This window comes from Manihot esculenta, chromosome 10 (assembly GCF_001659605.2).
Source record: "Manihot esculenta cultivar AM560-2 chromosome 10, M.esculenta_v8, whole genome shotgun sequence".
NCBI lineage: Eukaryota > Viridiplantae > Streptophyta > Magnoliopsida > Malpighiales > Euphorbiaceae > Manihot > Manihot esculenta.
Window position 1 is genome coordinate 16,970,988 of NC_035170.2, and position 20,912 is coordinate 16,991,899.

A 20,912-nucleotide genomic window follows, 5' to 3' on the forward strand; every position below is an offset into this window, starting at 1 on the left:
ACAAAGACCAACAAGAACTTGCACGACGTTTTTTTTTTTTTTTTGTGGTAGTGAAGTTAGTAATTTTCTATATAGTATTTAAATTAAGGTGAATAGTCTATATTTTATGTATTTATATTTAGATCTATTGGCTCAAAAACACAATAATTTTGCTGTTTTTCATATTTATAGCATAAACTTTTAATTTTAAATCAAAAAACTTTAAGTTTTGAATTTATTGCAATTGTAGCAATTCTTTAAATTAATTTTAATTATATTTAAATTAATTTATATGATATATGTTATTATTTTTATTACATAAACAACTTGATTAATTTAAATTAAACCTTAATTAAGATTCTAAACTCTTAATTATATAGAATTTCTAAATTATATAATTGAAATACTTAATTCTGTAATACTTAAATAAGAATTTTAATTGAAGATTTTAGGTAATCAGGGGTTTAAGATCTTAATTAAAATTTAATCTAAATTAATCAAGTTATTTATATGATAAAAATAAAAATAAATAGTGTATCACGTAAGTTAATTTAAATATGATCAAAATTAATATAAGAAATTATTAAAATTACAATAAATTTAAAAATTAAAACTTTTTTGTTTAAAATTAAAAATTTAAATTATAAATATAAAAATTCATAAAATTGAGATTGTTTTTGCCAATAGAAATTATATTTATTACATATTTATATATATTATTATAAATTAAATCTATTAATATCATATCATTTGATAAATTTTTAAATTTATTTAAAAAATTTACGTAGCGTCACAGTGTTATGCTTACATTATTACAGTTACTTTCCATTAACTTTCTAGTTTAACAATCAAGCTGCCTAGTTGGTATATTATATATATGAAATTTAAGACAATAAAAAAGTTTATCATAATTGACTTTTCTAACACGAAATATTAGACAGTTTCCAAATTTGACCAAATCACTTAGACATAATTATATAATTATAATTATTTTGCAAGTACAATAAGAAACATCCAAGTGTTTTCTATTTATTTAACTTGGAAGATTTTTCTTCTTATTTAATTAATGCACAAACCCACCCTGGGATTCCAATCTGAATCAAGAATGTCACATTCTTGACCTAAAATGGTTGACAAGCTACAGCAGATGAGTTAATGGTGCAAATTCCACCATATGCAGCCTCCCCATTTGATCATTTTCAGACACAGAAATCAAAAAACAGAAGAAACAGGAGCTACAAGAATGTCAGATTACATACCTAAAGAAGTCTTGCTTGAAATTTTCTTAAGGTTGCCTGTGAAATCACTTCTGAGATGCAGATGTGTCTGCAAATCATGGTACTGCCTGGTGTCCAACCACAACTTCATCTCCATGCACACCAGGAACGCCATTGAAACCACTAGCAAAAGAATCAACGGCCAGTATCTCCTCCTGAGGCACTACTCAAGAGTGGACAAGAAAGAAAGATTCACTTTACACTTGGATGACGATGACAATGATGATGATGATGATGATTTGTTTGGTGAGTATCAACAGCTTGATTTTCCATTAGAGAGTAGCTGGGATTACTTTGAAATTGTTGGTTCTTGCAATGGAATCGTCTGCTTAACTGATAATCACTCACACATATTAAAACGTATAATTCTATGGAATCCATCAATAGGGTTATCAGTAACTCTTCCTCTTCAGCGATTTAGCTACAAAATTTCAAATGTAATTCTTGGGTTTGGATTTGATTCTTTGAATAATGACTACAAAGTCATCAGACTTGTTTATTATTCAAGCAATGGAGGTTCTTTAATAGTCCCACCAGATGTGGAGATCTTTGAGCTGAGTAAAGGAGCTTGGAGAATCAAGAATTCTGAATCTGCTCCTGCTTATATCGTCTCTAAATATTCATCACAAACAGTACTTGAAGGATCTATCCACTGGGTTGGATATTATAATCCAGGAAAACTAACAGTAGCAGTATTTGCTGTGCATGAAGAAGAATTTAAAGAATTCAAGCTCCCAGATGAAATAGTTAACACCAGTGTGCAAAATCTATCTGTCATGTTATGTGGTCAACTGCTTTCTCTGATACAATACAGGAAACGTAGAGGTCACCTGTGTTATGAGAGTTGCAGCATTTGGGTAATGAATGAGTATGGCGTAGAAGAATCCTGGAAGAAATTGTTCAATGTGGTTGTTCCGGGAGGCTTGGGGAAGACACTTGGCCTTAGAAACAATGTTGAAGTTCTGGCAGTGGGGGCTGATGGAGAGCTGATTTCATATGATCCATTGAGCCGAAGAGTGAAAAGATTGGGAATTTATGGTGAATCATGCTCATTTTATGCTGGTTTATACATGGAGAGTCTAGTTTTAATGAAGGGTAAAAAAAAGTTTTTGGTGCACTGAATTTCTGGGACTGCAACAGTTTAAAGATTCTGAAAATTTCTGCTGAAGTAAAGCAGCTGAAGGCTAAAGGAAGGGAAGAGCTGTTACAGAAGGAGTATTAGAGAAGTTAAAAGGTGTGTTTGTTATTCATATGGTGGTTTGTTTCAGAAGCTTCGCTGTGGCAAAAAGTAAAAACACTGTATAAACAGGTTAAAGAATCATAATTTTATGTTCAGAAACTTATCCTAGTATATAACCTTTGTTTCGAGTCTGAAATTCAAGTTTCTTTAAGCGTTTCCTAGAAACCAAACGCAGAAAGGACCGCCACGTTTGTTCTAGTCAATGTTGCGTGCCCTGACGAGGAGGACTAATTCTTACAATATGGCGCGTAAAAAAAAATGACATATAACTAAAATTATGTTAAATTTTACAGTTAAAAATAGTAAAATTATATTAGATGGATGATCATACAATTCAAGTAAATAAATTTATAATCGGAAGCAAAAACTTGTGGGAAGAGGACTAAAGCAAAAAAACTCTTTGAAGCTCTCTCTAGTTTGGAACGGTAGAGTAGAAACTTTTTTTTGGGTTTAGCTTTTCTGAATAGTGGTTGATGACCGCTGGGCCAGGTCCGCTAGGGAAGCCCATAGCCTGAAGGCTACTAAGCCTCCTCCAAGAGCCAGGGCCAGGGCCAGTCCATTCCGTTTAAAGACTGGGCTCCAGTCCGAGTCTTCAAATAGGCCGGGCTAGCTCTCCCGGCCCGATGGACAGATTCCCTCCGGGCATAGTCTTAACCTCATCCTCCGGCCCAACCCAGAACTAGGAAGGAGTTCAGTCCCTTCACCTTGTGGGACCATCCGCATGCGCGCCCGGGGAGAATCAGGGGCCGTTATGCATGGGACAGAGATCTGATTCCCTCGTACGTCCGTATCAACGTAGCAGGGACAGGTGGTCCAATGATACACGTTCTGTTAACACGTCACTAGCAGACAAAAGAAAACATATAAAAGGAGAAATACTTTCCTCTAGGTCTAAACTTTTTCAGTTTTACAGAACCCATTGTAAAACCCTATTTTCTGGATCTCAGATCATCAATTGGCGTCGTCTGTAGGAACGAAGGAGATCTTTTCATCGCCGGAGTTCCACTCTCACAAACACCCACTGAGATCCACAATGGCTAATCACAACGAAAACAACGTCACCCCAAACGATCTGAGCTCTGCCCAAGAAGGGCAGCAGTTCTCCTTTTCTAGTCCTACAACACCAAATAACCAAACACCAATCCCTTTCAACCCCTCGCCATGCCTGGCGGGGAATGCTTCTGCCGCCACCTTGTCCAACCAAGACATCCAAACCATGGCCCTCCAACTATAGAGCACCGCCCACTGGCTGGGGCAGATAATGCAGCAACGGGGCCTTAACACCCCGCCAACGTGTCACCGGTGGTAGAAGAACCCCAGACCAACGAACCTTAGCCTACCTTCAACCACCCCAGAACTGTTAGCCACGAAACCGGAGACGGGAGGAGGAGAGCCGGAGAAGAGAAAGAGCCGACAGCTCGAGTTCATGGAAGGAGGGTGAAGGAGCTGATAGAGAACGATGAAGTCGATAGCTACTCCGCCGGAACCACCGGAGGAATGGGGAGTGAGACATGGGAAGAGGAGGCCCACCAGGAGAGGAAGCCCAGGCGGGAAGGGGAGAGTGTAGACTAGAAGTTGCAAAAGATGAGAGAGCAACTCTTGGTCGAGTTAGGAACGAAGGATCGGAACCAGGCCCTCCTGCCACCTCTTCGCCCTTCTCGAAGTGGGTACAGCAAGAGACCATCCCCAAGAAGTTTATGATACCGCCTATGGCCGCATACGACGGGGCTGGGAACCCTAGGGGGCATGTCCTGTACTACAAGACTTTCATGGAGCTGCAAACTCTGTCAGACGCTCTGATGTGCAAGGTATTTCCTACGATTCTCTCAGGGCCATGATAGAGCATAATTTAGTCCATTTTATATTAATATTATTAATAAATATTTATATGATTTCTGCCTAATTTAGTGTTTTTAATATTATTTTACAGAAAATAGTGTAAAAGGACAATTTGGAGAAAATCCCCCTAAAACTGCCTTATTGGAGCAAAGAATGAGGAAAATATTTTGAAGCTGAAATATTGACGCAAATGGGCCTCGCACATATGGATCACTCGCCCAAATGGCCAAGGCATATGGACCAAGCAGCGGACAGCACATGGCCGCAAGTCCACCATTCCCTCCAGTGGACCGGTCCACGCACAATCAAGCCCAGCGCTCATCTCCCGTTGACCGCACATGCCAGCACTCACGGGCTTCAACTCCAGCACATGGGTCGCTCGCGTCATCAACTCCAAGCTCAAAACAACGCAACTCCCACACGTCTCTTCACGTGGCCCGATCATCCACACGCGGACCAATCCATCGTGGGCCACGCTTCACCACTTTCTCGCGCAAGACCAGCACATGGCCCGCCCACTCAAGCCAAGCTCGTGGACCGCGCTTCTTCACATGGACAGTGGACCCCATCCATTCACGCCCATTCCCGCTTCGACGCCCACTTCGCCATTCCCTCCAGTGGATCAAGCCCGCACGTCCACCTTGTACTCATGGACCGCGCTTCACCAAATCATGCGCATGAGGACAGCAACTCCAGATTAGGGCGCACATCTCTCACTATTTAAAGGACAATTCCAATCTCTTCCAGCTAGGGCTGTGCAATCGGTCGGTTCGGTTCCGAACCGAACCGAACCGATAAAATCGAAAATCAATTTGTTAAAATTTATAAAACCGAAAAAACCGATTATGAAGGTATAACCGAACCGAATCGAACCGATAAAAATCGGTTCGGTTCGGTTCGGTTCAAACCGAAAAATCAACAATCAACTGATAATAATAATAAAAGCAAAGCTACCATAAAAATCATAATAAAATCACCAAAACAAGGGATATCAGCAAATACCCATTGGTAAGAATAAGAAAGCAAAGCAAATGAAATCTATCCAACTAAAAGGAACCTAATGAAACGCAAGGAGAACAGGGTCCTTGAAAAATAGTCATTACCTCAGATTCACAGAACACTAAAACAAACGTCTAAAAGAAAAACTAATTGAGTGAACAATTAAGTGACAGATTGGCAAGCACAGAATTGCTGCAATGGGTTGCTTTACACCCAAAAAGAAAAAGTAAAGGTCTTTAAACTACTACCTCGAGGGCTACTATTGTCGACAGAAGAAGAATTGTTGGATCAACAAAATAATTTAATAAATATTCTATTAAAAACCATGGCCAGAAGTCGCTCGCAACCCAGTCCCAGATGAGAGACCCAGATGAGAGACCCAGATGAGAGACCCAGTCCCAGATGAGAGAACGCAACCCAGTCCCAAACGCAACCCAGTCCCAGATGAGAGACCCAGTCCCAGATGAGAGAACGCAACCCAGTCCCAAACGCAACCCAGTCCCAGATGAGAGACCCAGTTCCAGATGAGAGAACGCAACCCAGTCCCAGATGAGAGAACGCAACCCAGTCCCAGATGAGAGAAATGAAGTATATGCAGAAAATTGTATAAATTTGGACATATATTACCTCTTCTTCACCGTCTTCATCCTCGTCGTCGTCGTCATTGTCATCGTCGTCTCCGCCTTCACCATCGTCATCGTCGTCTCCGCCTTCACCATCTCATCGTCGTCTCCGCCTTCACCATCGTCATCTTCATCGTCATCCTCGTCGTCGTCCGCCGACTGAACCGGTGGCCCTCTGGAGGATTGTAAGACCTGAACCTCGTCGTCTTCGTCGTCCTCGCCCCCCTCATCAGACATCATCGTCTTCGTAGTCTTCGTCGTCCTCATCTTCGTCACCGTCGCCGTCCTCGTCGCCATCTTTCCGATTCGACTATGAGAGTGTGGAGAGCCCAGGGGAGGAATGGAGATTCGGGAGAATAGGGGTGGGGGAATCGGGAGATTGGAGAATGTGAAAAATGGGATGGAGGGGTTCGGCGAAAGGTATGGAGGGGGTTGGGTTGGGTTGGGTTGGGTTGGGTTGGGTTGGGTTGGGCTGGGTTGGGTTCGGTTTTTCGGTTTGATCGGTTATTTAACATGTTTAAACCGAACCGAACCGAAAACCGAATAATTTTAAATCTACTAACCGAACCAAACCGATTTTTTTGACTAACCGAACCGATAAACCGAATTTAATCGGTTCGGTTCGGTTTTTCGGTTTAGACCGAGAATTGCTCAGCCCTACTTCCAGCAGACTTGAATTCGGCAATTCCGCAGGAGCAAGGCAGAAGCTCTTCGGTTCCTTCTTCCTCTTTTATTTTCCTTTTATTATTTTGTTTTTAATCAGCCAATGAGTGGCTGATTTCTTAATTCTAGTTGAGAATTGGTTGAAACTAAGGTTGTTTAATGGGTTGTGAGATCTGAACATAAATTATTGTCTTTGGTTTTGTTCAATATTTATGCAATTGATGCTTTAATTACATGATTACTTTGTTGTTTTGATCAAATTGGCCACTTGATTTTAATTGCAAAGTTGATTGATTGTTAGTTGGGATTATTTTTAGTCCGTAATTGCTGGAAATATTCTGACCTTAGAACACTTGGGATAAAACCCAAGAAAATTGCATGATCTAGCGTTATTTCCATACGTTTGGGTAGCTAGGATTGGATCTCTCTATTTCTTTATGCAATTGACAATTGTTTTGATGCCTATGGCCCAAGGACGTTCCTTGGCAATTTGTTAATTAGTAATTAATTAGAGGACGTTCCCTAATTAATTTAATCGTAAGGAGAGACATGGTGGTGAGAAGCGTCTTCCATCCCCATAACTAATCTATTGAACCAATCAAGATAATCTAAGTTTCAATGATCAATCCAAACAACCAAAGTGGATCCATATCTTCAACTAGACTTTTCTCATATAGATTTCCTCTTTTATTTTTAATTATTTGCTTTCTATTATTATTCTCATTATTAGTTTACTACAATCAATCTCAAACCCCCCCATTTTACTTTTATTGCAATTTATTTTTATTCTGCTTCTAGTTTGAGATCCCACTTTCAGTTTTTATCCCATTTTTAATTTATTATCGTTCCAGTTTATTTTCTTGGTCATAAAAAGAGAAATAGGTGAGTTCTCAATTCTCTGTGGATTCGATCCTTTCACCACTATCTGCAGTTGTAAAATTGTTGATAACCAGAGAGGTTATTTTTGACCGGCTTCGACAACCGCGAGTCAAAAATTGGCGCCGTTGCCGGGGAATTGATTTTACTTGTTTAATTTTCTTTTATGACCAGATCTGAACACAGGGACACACTGCCATTTGATCCAGAAATTGAACGCACTCTCAGAAGACTTAGAAAGCAAGCCACAGAAGCTTCATCTGAAGCAACAGAATTTTGCCAACAAGCCGCACCAATGGCTGAACCTAATCCACAACTTGTTGCCAATAATGGACATGCTGTCCATGACCAAATAATTCAAGAAAATCCAGCAATTAGGCCCCAAGAACAAAGAGAAAGGACCATGAGAGAATTGGCAACTCCTATAGGTGACTATGCACCACTTTGCATCGCCTATCCGCCTATGACAGTTCCCTTTGAACTGAAATCAGGTTTGATTCACCATCTCCCTAAATTTAGAGGTTTGCAAAATGAAAATCCACACAAGCACTTGAAAGAATTCAACATTGTCTGTTCATCTATGACACCTCATGGTGTTTCTGAAGATCATGTTAAGTTAAGAGCTTTCCCTTTTTCATTAGATGATTATGCTAAGGATTGGTTATTTTATTTGCCACCTAAATCTATAACTTCATGGACTGATATGGTCCAAACCTTTTTGGACAAATACTTTCCCCCATCTAAATCAATTGGCATAATAAGAGAAATCACTAGCATAAAACAAAAACCAACTGAAGACTTATATGATTATTGGGAAAGGTTTGAAAGATTGTGTACAGGTTGTCCACAACATGACATGTCAGATAGGGCACTCATACAATTCTTCTATGGAGGATTAATTCCTTCAGAAAGGAAACTCATTAACGTAGCCTGTGGAGGATCCATTGCAGACAAGACACCTAGTGAGATGAAGGGACTAATATTCACTCTTGCAGCTTCATCTAAGCAATATGATGAAGAGGAGCAAACGCAAAGAGGTATCCATGAGGTAAGTACACCATTTGTTGAATCTCAATTTTCAAAACTAACTTCTCTTATGGAAAAGATTGTCCTTAACCAAGCCCAACAAATGCAAGCAATTCCGCCACCTAGGCCATGTGAGATCTGTGCTTCTGTAGGACATCCAATTGATCAATGCCCTACCATTCAAGAAGACCATCAGCAAGCCAATGCCATTGGGAGATACAACAATCAGCCTAGATATGATCCATACTCCAACACCTATAATCCAGGTTGGAGAGACCATCCCAATTTTAGCTATGGAAAGGGCAACGCTGATCAGAATCACCAAGATTACCAAAGAAGCCAAGTCCAACCAGCACCTCCAGTGGACAATAACACTATGAATGAAGTAGTGAAGACCTTGCAAATGATACAACAACAGATAGGACAAATGGCCACCTCCATAAACAGATTGGAAACTCAAGGAAAGTTGCCATCTCAAACTGAGGCAAATCCCAAACAAAATGTAAGTGCCATTACTTTGAGAAGTGGGAAAGAGCTTCAAAATGCAAAATTTGAGGAGGAAAAGCAAGTTGAACCAAAGAATACATCATCTGAGACACCCTCTGCACAACATCCAAGGCAATCTGAAGCCTCTTCATCACATTCTGCACCACCTCATGCGCAAAGAGCTGATCCGAAGGTAAGTTTTCACATCCCACCTCCTTTTCCAAAGAGATTTGAAAGAACACAAAAAGAAAAAGAAGAAAAGGAGATCCTTGACACTTTCAGAAAAGTACAAATCAATATACCTCTGCTAGACGCTGTTAAGCAGATTCCCAGGTACGCTAAATTTCTGAAAGAACTTTGCACTAATAGGAGAAAGCTTGCAGAGAGAGAAAAAGTAAGTGTAGGTGAGGTTGTGACTGCTGTTATTAAAAGAGAACTCCCTACTAAATGCAAAGACAAAGGTATGTTTGCTATCTCTTGCAAGATAGGGAATGTTGGTATAAGGAAAGCCATGTGTGATCTTGGTGCATCCATTAATGTCATGCCTCTCTCCATCTATAAATCTCTGAATGCATGTGCTTTGAAAGAAACAAGGGTTGTGATTCAACTAGCTGATAGATCTGTGGTATATCCCATAGGTGTTCTAGAAGATGTGTTAGTTCAAGTAAATGAACTAGTCTTTCCTGCTGATTTTTATGTGATTGATACTAAGGAAGATAGTTGTAATACTAGTTCTGACATTCTTCTTGGACGTCCTTTCTTGAGTACTGCTAGAACCAAGATTGATGTGCATGATGGTACTCTCACTATGGAATTTGAAGGGGAAGTCATTAAATATAATGTCTATGATTCTATGAAATATCCACATGATATGTCCCCTGTTTATGGTCTTGATATTGTTGACTGCTTGAGCCAGGAAATTTTTGACAAAAATCAAGATGATATTCTTAACAGTGATTTCTGCAGAGATACTAATCAGGTACAGATTGAGAGCCAGAAAGAGCCAAAACTTAAGGAAACAGTCTGTAGCATCCAACAGATAGTTTGCAGTCAAGCACAGATTGGAGAAAACTCAGTTGCACCACTTCAGAATTGTATGCAGACCCTTCCTGCGCAAAAGGAAACTCTTGGATCCAGTTCTGCGCCAACTCCTCCGCAGTCGAGTCTTGCGCAAAAGGAGATTTCTGAAACCACCTCTGCGCAGACACCCTTGCAACACTCTTCAGATCTGAAGCCTCTTCCAGGCCATCTGACTTAGGAGCTGACAAGACACTACCAGTAATAGTGTCCAATGAATTGAACCAACATGAAGAAGCAAGCCTCTTGAAAGTACTGCAGAAACACAAAGGAGCCATAGGATGGACCATTGATGACATAAAAGGTATTTCTCCTTCCACATGCATGCATAGAATTCACATGGAAGATGAATGCAAGCCAGTTCGAGATGCTCAAAGAAGACTAAATCCACCCATGATGGAAGTAGTAAAGAAAGAAATAGTCAAGCTCCTTGATGCAGGTATTATCTACCCTATCTCTGATAGCAAATGGGTGAGTCCTGTGCATGTAGTTCCAAAGAAAACTGGAATTACCATTGTTCCAAATGCTGAAGGGGAACTTGTCCCCACTAGAGTTCAAAATGGATGGAGAGTATGCATGGACTATAGGAAGCTCAATGCTGCAACAAGGAAGGACCACTTCCCACTGCCTTTCATTGATCAGATGCTAGAAAGGCTTGCAGGTAAATCTCACTATTGTTGTCTTGATGGTTATTCAGGTTTCTATCAGATTCCAGTTGCCCCAGAGGACCAAGAGAAAACCACCTTCACTTGTCCCTTTGGCACTTTTGCCTTTAGAAGAATGCCATTTGGACTATGCAATGCACCTGCCACTTTTCAACGGTGCATGATGAGCATATTTTCTGACTATGTGGGTAAGACAATTGAGGTATTTATGGATGACTTCACAGTTCATGGAAATTCTTTTGATGAATGCCTTACCAATTTAGAAAAGATCTTGCAAAGATGCATTGAGACTAACCTTGTACTTAATTATGAAAAATGTCATTTTATGGTTAATCAAGGTATGGTCTTAGGTCATGTTGTTTCAGCTAAGGGTATTGAAGTGGACAAAGCTAAGGTGGACACCATCAAGAATCTGCCTTACCCCACAAACGTTAAAGACATTCGATCATTCCTTGGCCATGCAGGATTCTATAGAAGATTCATCAAAGATTTCTCAAAAATCACTTTGCCATTATGCAGATTACTCCAACAGGATGTAACATTTGATTTTGATGCAGATTGCAAAAAGGCATTTGATTTAATTAAAGAATTGCTTGTGACTGCCCCAATTATTCAAGGACCTGACTGGAACTTGCCCTTTGAAATCATGTGTGATGCAAGCAATTATGCAGTGGGAGCAGTCTTGGGGCAACGTGTGGGAAACTCACCCCACGTCATTCACTATGCCTCTCGCACACTGGATGCTGCACAAAGCAACTACACAACAACTGAAAAAGAGCTCTTGGCAGTTGTATTTGCTTTGGAAAAATTCAGACCCTACCTCTTGGGTACCAAAGTCATTGTCTATTCTGACCATGCAGCTTTGCGATACTTGATAAAGAAAAAAGAAGCAAAGCCAAGACTAATTAGGTGGATTCTCCTCCTACAAGAATTTGATCTGGAGATAAGAGATAAGAAAGGCAAAGAAAACCTTGTGGCTGATCACCTCAGTCGGCTTCCATCCAGTTCTGCGCCTTGTCCAGTTGAGGAAGCCTTTCCAGACGAACATCTGTTCGTCACTCATTCTGCCTAAGAGGATCACGCCATGCACACCACACCCCAGGGGAGTATTCTGATTCCTTTGTTCTCCTTTTCTCTCTTCTTTTACATTGAGGACAATGCATGATTTAAGTGTGGGGGTGCATATCTCTTCTTCTCCTCTCTTTCTTTCTATCTTCCTCTTCTCTCTTTTGCAATTTCTCCTTTCATATTCAAAAAAAAAAAAAAAAAAAAAAATCTTTCAGTTATGCGATTTATGCTTTCAGTTTCCTTTTAGTATATTTTTGTTTTCAATAATACACACACAACCACAACCATCTTCTTCTTTTTTGTTTTGCTCTACTCAAACTGATAAACTTTGTTGAATGAGTCTTTCCTTCCATGACCCCATTAATGTGATAACTCTTTAAACTTATATTGAATCAATTGCAGTGGGTTATATTCATGTTTGAGAATTGCCTTTTGAATTGAATCTTTGAGTTTGCCATGGCGAAAAATATATTGATGACCCTCAATTGATTGAGAAAAAATTAAAATTGTGTGAATGAACTTAATGTGACTTGATTTAGCGATTGGTATTCATTTGCCCAAATCGTTGAGAGAAAGAAAATTCAGCAAAGGCAAAGACCTCAAAAGCACAAATTGAAAATTGTTCCAATAGTCAAAAGACTGTGAACAAGGCAAGTAGCCACTTGGATAGGTGACCAACTGAAAAATATAAACCTTCAAATCAAAAATAGGTTGGTGACCTTTCCAAGCAAGATCTAAAGTGCAAAAGCCTGAATAAAGTACTTCAAGGTAAGGGCAAGTCAATCCAAAAGCTAGAAAAAGTCTTAAACAAATTAATGTGCATGTCTCTCTTGAGGAAAACAAATCCTAGTCATGGTAAGCAAAGGGAAACAAGGAAAGAAGGTGAGTAATCTTCATGCATATATTCTTCACTGCAATGATTCAAAATAGGGGTCTAGAGCAAGAGGTTAAGTGGAAATAAGGATCTAGAGTGAGAAAGCTTATTTAACTATATTTATTTGCTTGAGGACAAGCAAAAGGCTAAGTGTGGGGGTATTTGATAGAGCATAATTTAGTCCATTTTATATTAATATTATTAATAAATATTTACATGATTTCTGCCTAATTTAGTGTTTTTAATATTATTTTACAGAAAATAGTGTAAAAGGACAATTTGGAGAAAATCCCCCTAAAACTGCCTTATTGGAGCAAAGAATGAGGAAAATATTTTGAAGCTGAAATATTGACGCAAATGGGCCTCGCACATATGGATCACTCGCCCAAATGGCCAAGGCATATGGACCAAGCAGCGGACAGCACATGGCCGCAAGTCCACCATTCCCTCCAGTGGACCGGTCCACGCACAATCAAGCCCAGCGCTCATCTCCCGTTGACCGCACATGCCAGCACTCACGGGCTTCAACTCCAGCACATGGGTCGCTCGCGTCATCAACTCCAAGCTCAAAACAACGCAACTCCCACACGTCTCTTCACGTGGCCCGATCATCCACACGCGGACCAATCCATCGTGGGCCACGCTTCACCACTTTCTCGCGCAAGACCAGCACATGGCCCGCCCACTCAAGCCAAGCTCGTGGACCGCGCTTCTTCACATGGACAGTGGACCCCATCCATTCACGCCCATTCCCGCTTCGACGCCCACTTCGCCATTCCCTCCAGTGGATCAAGCCCGCACGTCCACCTTGTACTCATGGACCGCGCTTCACCAAATCATGCGCATGAGGACAACAACTCCAGATTAGGGCGCACATCTCTCACTATTTAAAGGACAATTCCAATCTCTTCCAGCAGACTTGAATTCGGCAATTCCGCAGGAGCAAGGCAGAAGCTCTTCGGTTCCTTCTTCCTCTTTTATTTTCCTTTTATTATTTTGTTTTTAATCAGCCAATGAGTGGCTGATTTCTTAATTCTAGTTGAGAATTGGTTGAAACTAAGGTTGTTTAATGGGTTGTGAGATCTGAACATAAATTATTGTCTTTGGTTTTGTTCAATATTTATGCAATTGATGCTTTAATTACATGATTACTTTGTTGTTTTGATCAAATTGGCCACTTGATTTTAATTGCAAAGTTGATTGATTGTTAGTTGGGATTATTTTTAGTCCGTAATTGCTGGAAATATTCTGACCTTAGAACACTTGGGATAAAACCCAAGAAAATTGCATGATCTAGCGTTATTTCCATACGTTTGGGTAGCTAGGATTGGATCTCTCTATTTCTTTATGCAATTGACAATTGTTTTGATGCCTATGGCCCAAGGACGTTCCTTGGCAATTTGTTAATTAGTAATTAATTAGAGGACGTTCCCTAATTAATTTAATCGTAAGGAGAGACATGGTGGTGAGAAGCGTCTTCCATCCCCATAACTAATCTATTGAACCAATCAAGATAATCTAAGTTTCAATGATCAATCCAAACAACCAAAGTGGATCCATATCTTCAACTAGACTTTTCTCATATAGATTTCCTCTTTTATTTTTAATTATTTGCTTTCTATTATTATTCTCATTATTAGTTTACTACAATCAATCTCAAACCCCCCCATTTTACTTTTATTGCAATTTATTTTTATTCTGCTTCTAGTTTGAGATCCCACTTTCAGTTTTTATCCCATTTTTAATTTATTATCGTTCCAGTTTATTTTCTTGGTCATAAAAAGAGAAATAGGTGAGTTCTCAATTCTCTGTGGATTCGATCCTTTCACCACTATCTGCAGTTGTAAAATTGTTGATAACCAGAGAGGTTATTTTTGACCGGCTTCGACAACCGCGAGTCAGGCCAGCACGGGCGTGGTTCAACAGCCTTGAGGCGGGAAGCATTAGTAGCTTTGGAGATCTGGCCACCCACTTCATCAGCCGGTTTATCGCCGGGGTGCCCGCAGATAGGAAGACGAGTTACCTGGAGATGGTCAGACAGAGGAGAGACGAATCACTCAGGGAATACATCACCCGTTTCAATACGGAGGCCTTGCAAATCTCTGAGCTCGATGAAGAAAGGGCTGTAGAAGCCATGCAGAAGGGGACGACCTCAGCAGAGTTCTTTGGTTCACTGAGCAGGAAGCCTCCGACCTCACTGGCCGAGCTAATGAAGGGGGCTGAAAAATACATAAGGCAGGATGATGCCTTAGTAACAAGCAGGTTCGCCAGGGGAGCGTCAGACAAGGGGAAAGCACCGAAGGAAGGAAGGCCGGAGAAGCACGAGAAAAAGCATGGCAAGAGACCTGAGCCTTACCGACAATCCTGGGATCGAAGGGACCAAAGACCTCTCCCTCCTCGGGCCTCAGAACAAAGGTCACTCCCCCCGTGGGTTCCGGAAACACCGACCCCTCTCAGCGTCTCTAGAGCCGAGGTGCTCATGGCTGTCCAGGACAAGGAGTTCCTTCAATGGCCTAGGCCTATGAAAACGGAAGCAAGCCAACGAGATCCTGACAAATATTGTCAATACCATCGCACACATGGCCACGACACCAATAACTGTTTCCAGTTAATTACAAAGATCGAAAGGTTGATAAAAAGAGGGTACCTCAAGAACTTCGTAAGGAAACCAGAGGGACAGAGGCCTCCGCCCAATCCAGCAGCCCAAGCGCCAAGGAAAACAGGATCCGGACCAGTAAATGATGGGTCCAGTGGGACCATCAACATGATTGTTGGGGGAACAGGAGGCAGGATGAGCCGTAGAGGGAAGAAGAGGAGCCGAAATGGAGAGGGCAGTAGCGCCGAGATCATGCAGGTCGTTGAGCACACTCTAGTGACCGTCACTTTCTCTCTGGAGGATGCTCAAGGTGTTCAAATGCCCCATGACGACGCTCTTGTCATCGAAGCCGTCATTCACAACTATCGGGTGAAAAAGATCCTAGTGGATGACGGGAGTAAGGTTAACCTGTTGCCGTACCAGGTCTTCTAGCAGATGGGAATCCCTGAAGAGCAGATAGTCCGGGATCAGGCACCGGTCAAGGGGATCAGAGGAGTACCAGTGCCCGTGGAGGGGAAGGTGAAGTTGGCTCTCACCTTAGGCGAAGCACCAAGAACTCGCACCCATTATGCTGTGTTCTTAGTGGTCAAACTCTCATTGAGCTACAACGCAATCCTGGGGAGGCCTGCCTTGTTTGACTTCGAGGCAGTCACCAGCATCTGATATCTGGCGTTGAAGTTCCCAACTGAGGCAGGAGTAGGGGTAGTCCGGGGAAGCCAGGAGGAAGCGAGAGCAGTATACTTAGCCACAGTGGCGGAGCCGAGCTCGGCAGAGAGACTTGACTCAGAGGTGCTAGAGGTCAGGGATGAGGAAAAAGAAACCAGAACGGAGCCGGTCAGAGAGCTGGAGACTTTTCCTTTATCAGAAGCAGAGACGGATAAGGTCTTCAGTCTCAATGCCGGCCTCACTAAAAAACAAAAAACTGAAGTCATGGCCCTGATCCGAGGTCACGCATCGAGCTTCACCTGGAAGCCTTCTGACATGCCCGGGATTGAACCAAAGGTGATGACCCATAAGTTGAACGTCCTCCCCGACGCTAGACCGGTAAAACAGAAGAAGAGGGTGGTAGGAAGGGAGAAGCAACAGGCCACCAGGGAGGAAGTACTGAAATTAGAAGTGGCAGGCTTTATTAGGGAAGTTATGTACCCGCAGTGGTTAGCAAATCCTGTATTAGTCAAAAAAGCCAATGGCAAATATAGGATGTGCATAGATTTTACTGACCTGAATCAGGCCTGTCCTAAAGATTGTTATCCCCTCCCTGATATTAATAAAATGGTCGACTCTACAGCTGGTTTCGATTACATGTCTTCTTTGGATGCTATGTCGGGCTATCATCAAATCCCAATGGACAGGACAGATGAGGAAAAGACCTCGTTCATAACAGAAGATGTAACGACCCCAAAATGGACCGTCACCGGCGCTAGGATTCAGGTCGGCTTAAGGCCGCCAGAACCCGTAGCAAGCCTGCTATACTCTCTGTGTACCTGTAAATCTCATACATGATCATACATTTTCTGTGAAAATAAAACTTTTTCTCTGGACTAAGGCTTAACCTGTGCATGCACTATCTCTGTACTCTGTACTCTGTACTCTGTACTCTGTACCCCTGATTAGAGCTTGCTCTAGATGGGTTAACTCATACCTGTTAAGCCTGGTTTTTCACATACTCTGTAAAACATATACATATACAGATCATGTACATAACAAAAGATTTACAACACAAAATAACTAACTCAAGCACAACTTTAACTGTAAACACAACTAGTACATCTCTTTAATATTACATGTCCCCTCTAAGCTATTACAAAGCTCTTTACTCTTTCTGTACTCTGCTGATCTCCCCCTGTACACTGTACACTGAACCTGCAAGACTGGGGTTAAGGGAGTGGGATGAGCTCTATAGCCCAGTGAGTAGAATAGTAAAACACGTCATTAAAACATGATCTTATGGAATGCATCATATCACAGACAATTCACATCAAGGGTAAACCTGTCACCACATAGTCCCAGTAACTGTTCCGTGCCAGGCCGTAGACTGGGGTCCTGGTCTTCCTGTACTGTATATGTATATGTGTATATAACACCTGTACTTACCATTTGCCAGGGCGTAGACTGGGCACCTGGTCTTTACTATACCTGCCAGGCCGTAGAATGGGGTCCTGGACTTTCCTATACCTGCCAGGCCATAGAATGGGGTCCTGGACTTCCTATCTGGAACTATTGGATCATTCAGCATTCACCCACATCAACAAATAAGTATGCAATGCAACATCTTTGTGAATTCTAATGCAATCAACCTATTGCATATCATGGTGCATGAAATATGCTAAAAGCATTCCGTTTCTCTAGTAAAAGAATTAAGTTTAGTTCCACTCACCTCTGGCTATCTGAACTGACTTTGCAGGCTCTGTAACCTCTGGAGCAATACTCACTGTTACTCTCTTTGGTTCCTCTGGTCTGTGCCTACACAGATAGACTCAAATGAGGGACCAAACTAGCTTATGAACAACTCTATTAAACTCTCCAAGAATCCCCTTAAACTCACTCACACATCCATGCAAAGCATGCAAAGGAAGGCTGGACAGGACACTTTCGGCGGCAGGTTCGGCGGCCGAAAGTCCTCTCCAGAGCCGAAACTCATGCACCTTCGGCGGCCGAACCTCAACTTTCGGCAGCCGAACCCTTTCAGGAGCAAGTTTCGGGGGCTGAAAGGCACTCCAGAGACGAAAGTCTCTAACTTTCGGGGGCATCTTCGGCGGCCGAAACTCCCCTCCAGAGCCGAAAGTCCAAAGGCTCGGGGGCAAGCTTAGGCAACCGAAGCCACCTCCTCAGCACATTCGGCGGCCGAACCATCCTTCGGCGGCCGAAGCTGGGTTCATCAGCAAGGCAGAACCTTGCTCTGCCTCACGCCAAAATGCACCAATCTTCCTCCAACTCAAATACCTCAACTTCTCAACATGCATACACCTAAGTATATGCTCAAAGGGGTCAGAAACTACCTTAAAACCCCAACAACACAAAACATATAACACATATACAAGCTTTTCTCACAAAAATATCAAAAACACTCTCTTTTACCCTAATCATGCAACTCTCCCCCAAAACCTCAAAAATCTTCCATAAATCATGAAAATAAGCTCAGGATCTTCACTTACCTCTTGAAACCAAGAAGATGAACGATCCTAACGTGGAGTTTTGGAGCAACTCTCCTTCAAACTCTCCAAACTTCAAAATCTCAAGTGTTTAGTTCAAAACCTTCAAAATAACATAAAAATCAATCAAACCTTTGCATGATTTGATGAAAACATGAAGAAAACTTAAGAAGGACAGGGTCTCACCTCAGAAAGTGAAAGAATACGGCAAAGCTTATCCTTTCAACCGACTGAGGGCCTTTTATAGGTGGCTGGCCAGACCACCTTCGGCGGCCACACGTGAAACCGAAAGCCATGCATGTTCGGCGGCCGAATGTCACCTTCGGCGGCCGAACCTGGCTTTTCTGCCTTGGTTCTTTTCTTTCAAACACTTAGTTCCATTTATCTTTAAAACATGAAAACATACTACATGACTTTAGAAAACATAAATCCTACCCGTCTAGAGAATTCTGACATTCTGGATTCCACCGGACGACAGGAATTCCGATGCCGGACTCGAGCCGGGTATTACAGAAGAGGGAACCTATTGCTATAAAGCTATGCCCTTCGGGCTGAAAAACGCCGGGGCAACATATCAAAGACTGATGAACAAGGTCTTCAAAGATCAGATCGGCAGAAATGTAGAGGTGTATGTAGATGATATGGTGGTCAAAGCCCCACTTTCCAGCAACATGTGATAGATCTGAGGGAGGTATTTGATGTATTAGAACAGTATAGAATGAGGCTGAACCCAGCAAAATGTGCTTTCTTCATCAGAGGAGGAAAGTTCCTGGGATATATGGTGAGTGGGAAAGGCATAGAGCCCAATCCAGAGAAAATAGAAGCTATACTGAATATGCCAGAGCCAACCTGTGTGAGGGATGTCCAAAGACTGACTGGGAGAGTAGTGGCGTTAAATCGCTTTATGTCCAGGTCGGTAGAGAAATGCTTGCCATTCTTTAAGAAGTTGAGGAAGGTACCAAACTTCGAATGGACGGAAGACTGCCGAAAGGCTTTTGAAGAACTTAAAAGCTACCTCAGCTCCCCTTATGTGCTCAGCAACCCCTTGGAAAGAGAGGAACTCCTGATATACTTGGTAGCCTCTGAACAAGCGATTAGTGCATTATTAGTAATGGTAGATGAAGGAGAACAAAAGCCAGTATTTTACGTCAGTAAGGTACTTAAGGGTGCCGAAACTAGATACCTGAACATTGAAAAGGTGGTGTATGCTCTGTTGCTAGCAGTTCGGAAGTTTAGGGTCTACTTGGAAAGCCATCAAGGTATAGTGATGACGAACCAGCCTCTGAAGAAGATTCTACGCAGGCCAGAAACATCAGGTCGGATGCTCGCCTGGTCCATGGAAATTAGCCCTTACTGCCTAGAATATCGGCCTCGGATCTCTATAAAATCTCAGGCCCTGGCTGACTTCATAGCGGAGTGCTCATTTAACGAGGAACAGGGAGAGTCAACTTTTAAAGCGTTGGGGAGTGAGAGAGAAGAAGAGCCTCTCCAAGAATTTGAATGGAAGTTGTATGTAGACGGGGCGTCAAGCGCCGGGGGCAGTGGCGCCGGGATGATGCTTAAAGGGCCTGGGGAGTTTAAGGTCTGCTACGCCCTGCGCCTGGAATTCAAGGCCTCCAATAACGTGGCAGAATATGAGGCTTTAATAAATGGGATGCTGGTGGCAATGGAGGTAGGGGTAACCGAACTCGAAGTAAACAGTGACTCCCAACTGGTAATCAACCAGGTAACTGGGGTATATTAGGCCAGAGATCCAACCATGCAGGATTATTTAGCAAAGGTAAAAGCCATAGAAGCCGAGCTCAAGTGTAACGACCCGAAAATCAGACCGCTACCGGCGCTAGGATCCAGATCAGCTTAAGGCCGCCGGGACCCGTAGAAAGCCAAACATTCATCCTATATACCTGTTTAATCCCATACATGATCAACAATTGCATAACAATTTAAAACTTTCTCATTTAGTCATTCATTCATTCTTTCATTCATACTTTCATTCATACTTAACCTGTGCATGCACAAATCATAACATAAAACCCCTCACTGGAGTCCTCATCAAATACTCCAATGGGGTATCATAACATACTTTAAACTTGGTTCACAATAATCATCATTAACATTTAAGATCATGTACTAGAAAGGGATTGACAACACACTATGGTCAAGCACAACTCTAAACCTCCATAAGCATCATTACATTACATTTCTATACTATACTTTTACATTACATCATATTCATGTCCACAGCTAACTATTACATAACACATGACTCTACTCCTGCTGACCTCCTGGTCTACCCTATACCTGCAAATCTGGGGGTTAAGGGAGAGGGGTGAGCTATAAAGCCCAGTGAGCAGAATAAATAAACATTCAATTTAAATTTCATGCTTTCATGAAATGCAACACATCACAGACAATTCACATCAAGGATGGACTTGTCACCAATAGTCCTCAACATAGTCCAATCGTGCCAGG

General features: G+C 41.9%; 2 protein-coding genes across 2 annotated transcripts; both read left to right on the forward strand.

Annotated features, from left to right (window-relative positions):
* Positions 1–1,068: 1,068 nt before the first annotated feature.
* LOC110607315 (F-box/kelch-repeat protein At3g23880) lies at positions 1,069–2,607 on the forward strand. Its single transcript, XM_021746402.2, has one exon. It carries the CDS (start codon positions 1,154–1,156, stop codon positions 2,375–2,377), a length of 1,224 nt encoding a protein of 407 aa, XP_021602094.1. The 5' UTR covers positions 1,069–1,153; the 3' UTR covers positions 2,378–2,607.
* Positions 2,608–14,901: 12,294 nt separating this feature from the next.
* Positions 14,902–15,720, forward strand: LOC122724820. Its single transcript, XM_043960682.1, has one exon. The coding sequence runs from the start codon at positions 14,902–14,904 to the stop codon at positions 15,718–15,720; it is 819 nt and encodes a 272-aa protein (XP_043816617.1).
* The last annotated feature ends 5,192 nt before the right edge of the window (positions 15,721–20,912 follow it).